This window comes from Gossypium hirsutum, chromosome A01 (genome assembly GCF_007990345.1).
Source record: "Gossypium hirsutum isolate 1008001.06 chromosome A01, Gossypium_hirsutum_v2.1, whole genome shotgun sequence".
Classification (NCBI taxonomy): domain Eukaryota; kingdom Viridiplantae; phylum Streptophyta; class Magnoliopsida; order Malvales; family Malvaceae; genus Gossypium; species Gossypium hirsutum.
The window spans coordinates 8,535,838-8,537,899 of NC_053424.1; the positions used below are offsets into that span (position 1 = coordinate 8,535,838).

The 2,062-nt window shown below is 29.0% G+C and overlaps 1 protein-coding gene across 1 annotated transcript; it reads left to right on the forward strand.

Annotated features, from left to right (window-relative positions):
• Window positions 1-1,696: 1,696 nt before the first annotated feature.
• LOC107917187 (uncharacterized) lies at window positions 1,697-2,062 on the forward strand. Its single transcript, XM_016846563.2, has one exon. The coding sequence runs from the start codon at window positions 1,697-1,699 to the stop codon at window positions 2,060-2,062; it is 366 nt and encodes a 121-aa protein (XP_016702052.2).

Here is a 2,062-nt window from a genome sequence, read left to right on the forward strand (position 1 = left end):
TGAATTTAATGTCCAATTTTATGTTTTTTTCTTGCATCAGTGCCAAGTATCAACCTAATTGCAAAACAATTTAGAAAAAAAGAATTAATCACTTGTACCTAGTTGTGCGAATTGCAAAAGCAAAAGAGAAATTTCAATTAATAGGCTGTATTTTCTTTTAAAGAAGAAAATGAATTTAGGCTATACAATTGCAGGCAGCACAATATTAAAAAGAATATGGAATCAAATTCGATTTTTTTATCGTTAAATAAATATTAAATATAATTGGATTTTTTTCAATTAAATTAGTTTTTAATTTTGATCGATTTAAATATTTTCTAAATCTTAAATGGTGTTCGAATAAAATAGAATATAATTCTTGATTCAATTGATTAAATTGGTCAATATTTACCTTTAAAATATCATAAATTGTGAATATATCATAAATAAATTTTCTATTGTTTTAAGTTTTTAAAGAAAAAAAAAGTAGCAACAATTTGCGTTGGATGACACACAATTGCACAAAAAGAAAATGAAATAAAAAAAGAATTTCTTGCTGGAAATCATATATAATAAAAAGAAAAAGGGAAGATATTCAACAATTAGATTTAAAATATAAATAAATAAAAGGGATTTTGCACATCTGCAACAAGCTGGCACTGAGTTTTTTGCTTATGTGGTTTGGATGAATTTGTGGCCATTCCCAATGACCCAGCACAGCAAATCATCCTTTCAATATGAATCACAATTATAATATAATATCACTAATGACAGTAAAAATTCTAGATTTTTTAAATAAAACTTTAAAAACTAATTAGAAAATAAAATATAATAATAGCATAAATTTATTTTTGAAATTAAAACAATTTAAGCTCAGGATATATATAAAAGGAATAGTCTGATTAAAAATATTTAAAATGGTTATAAAAAAAGTTTATTAAAAAAATATAAAAAAGGGGTAGACATGTTAAGAGTAAAGATGAGAGATGGGTCTTAGCTGCCTCCCTACATTTGATGAAAAAAAATGAGACAACTCAAAAGCACTCACCATTAACTCATTGAATAGTTTTGGATTTTTTTTTGTTTGTTTTTACAAGCATTTATTCAAAAAAAAATTGAACAATGAGTTGGCCTAGGGTTCAATGCTTGATGATTAGATGCCTTTAGTCATTTTCTTGTGCAAAAAGAAAAAAAGAAAAAAGAAGCACTACATAATAATATTTTGACCTTTAAAACAATATGCCATAACAAATTTGGATAATTAATCTTAATGTCTCTTCCATGGCATCTTAAGGGTTAAATTCATTTTCCAATGAGAAAAAGAGTAGCTTAGTGGTTCACAAAATTTAATAAAATTGATTTATGACATGACATTTGGGTGTGGAAGTCAAAATTGAGTAGTGGAGTTGGATTAGTGGTCCAACTCATTCATCATAATTTTTCCTTAACAAAATAAGCATTTATAGCTTAAAAATCACATGTAAAATTCCTTCTAATTAAAGCAAATACTGAAACCGAGTGAAAAAAAAATTAATATTTTTGTAGTCAAAATATTACAGTCATCTCATTTCCACCATAATCTCAAAAATTTTGGTCAAAGCCTCCCTTCTTACAATCAAAGAAACAGCTTTCAAAGATATACAAAATTAATATATATATATATATATATAAAATGGAATCTATATAAGCTTAACAAATCAAAATGAACAAGGCATTAATGACCAGTTTCAGCTTCTTCACCTACTCCACAAATATGCAGTTGACCATCTTTGAGAAACAAACTACACAAGGTTTAGACATTCCGGCGTCACCGGTGGCGGAGGAGAACCGGGGTCGTAGGAAAAGTTACATGGCATCATCATCATCAGGACGTCGTCCGAGGTGTACGTGTTCGAGCCGTCCGGGTTCAGCACCTTGTAGCAGGCATGGTTACATGGTGCCAAAGCAGAACATGAAGAGATATAGTGCTAATAAAGAGATACTGAGGAGGGCATTGACTCCTTCACCAAATCGTAAGATGACACTTAGGTGGTGGAACTTTAAGCCAACACCAAGTAGGCTTTCTAACATGTCTATGGCTTAA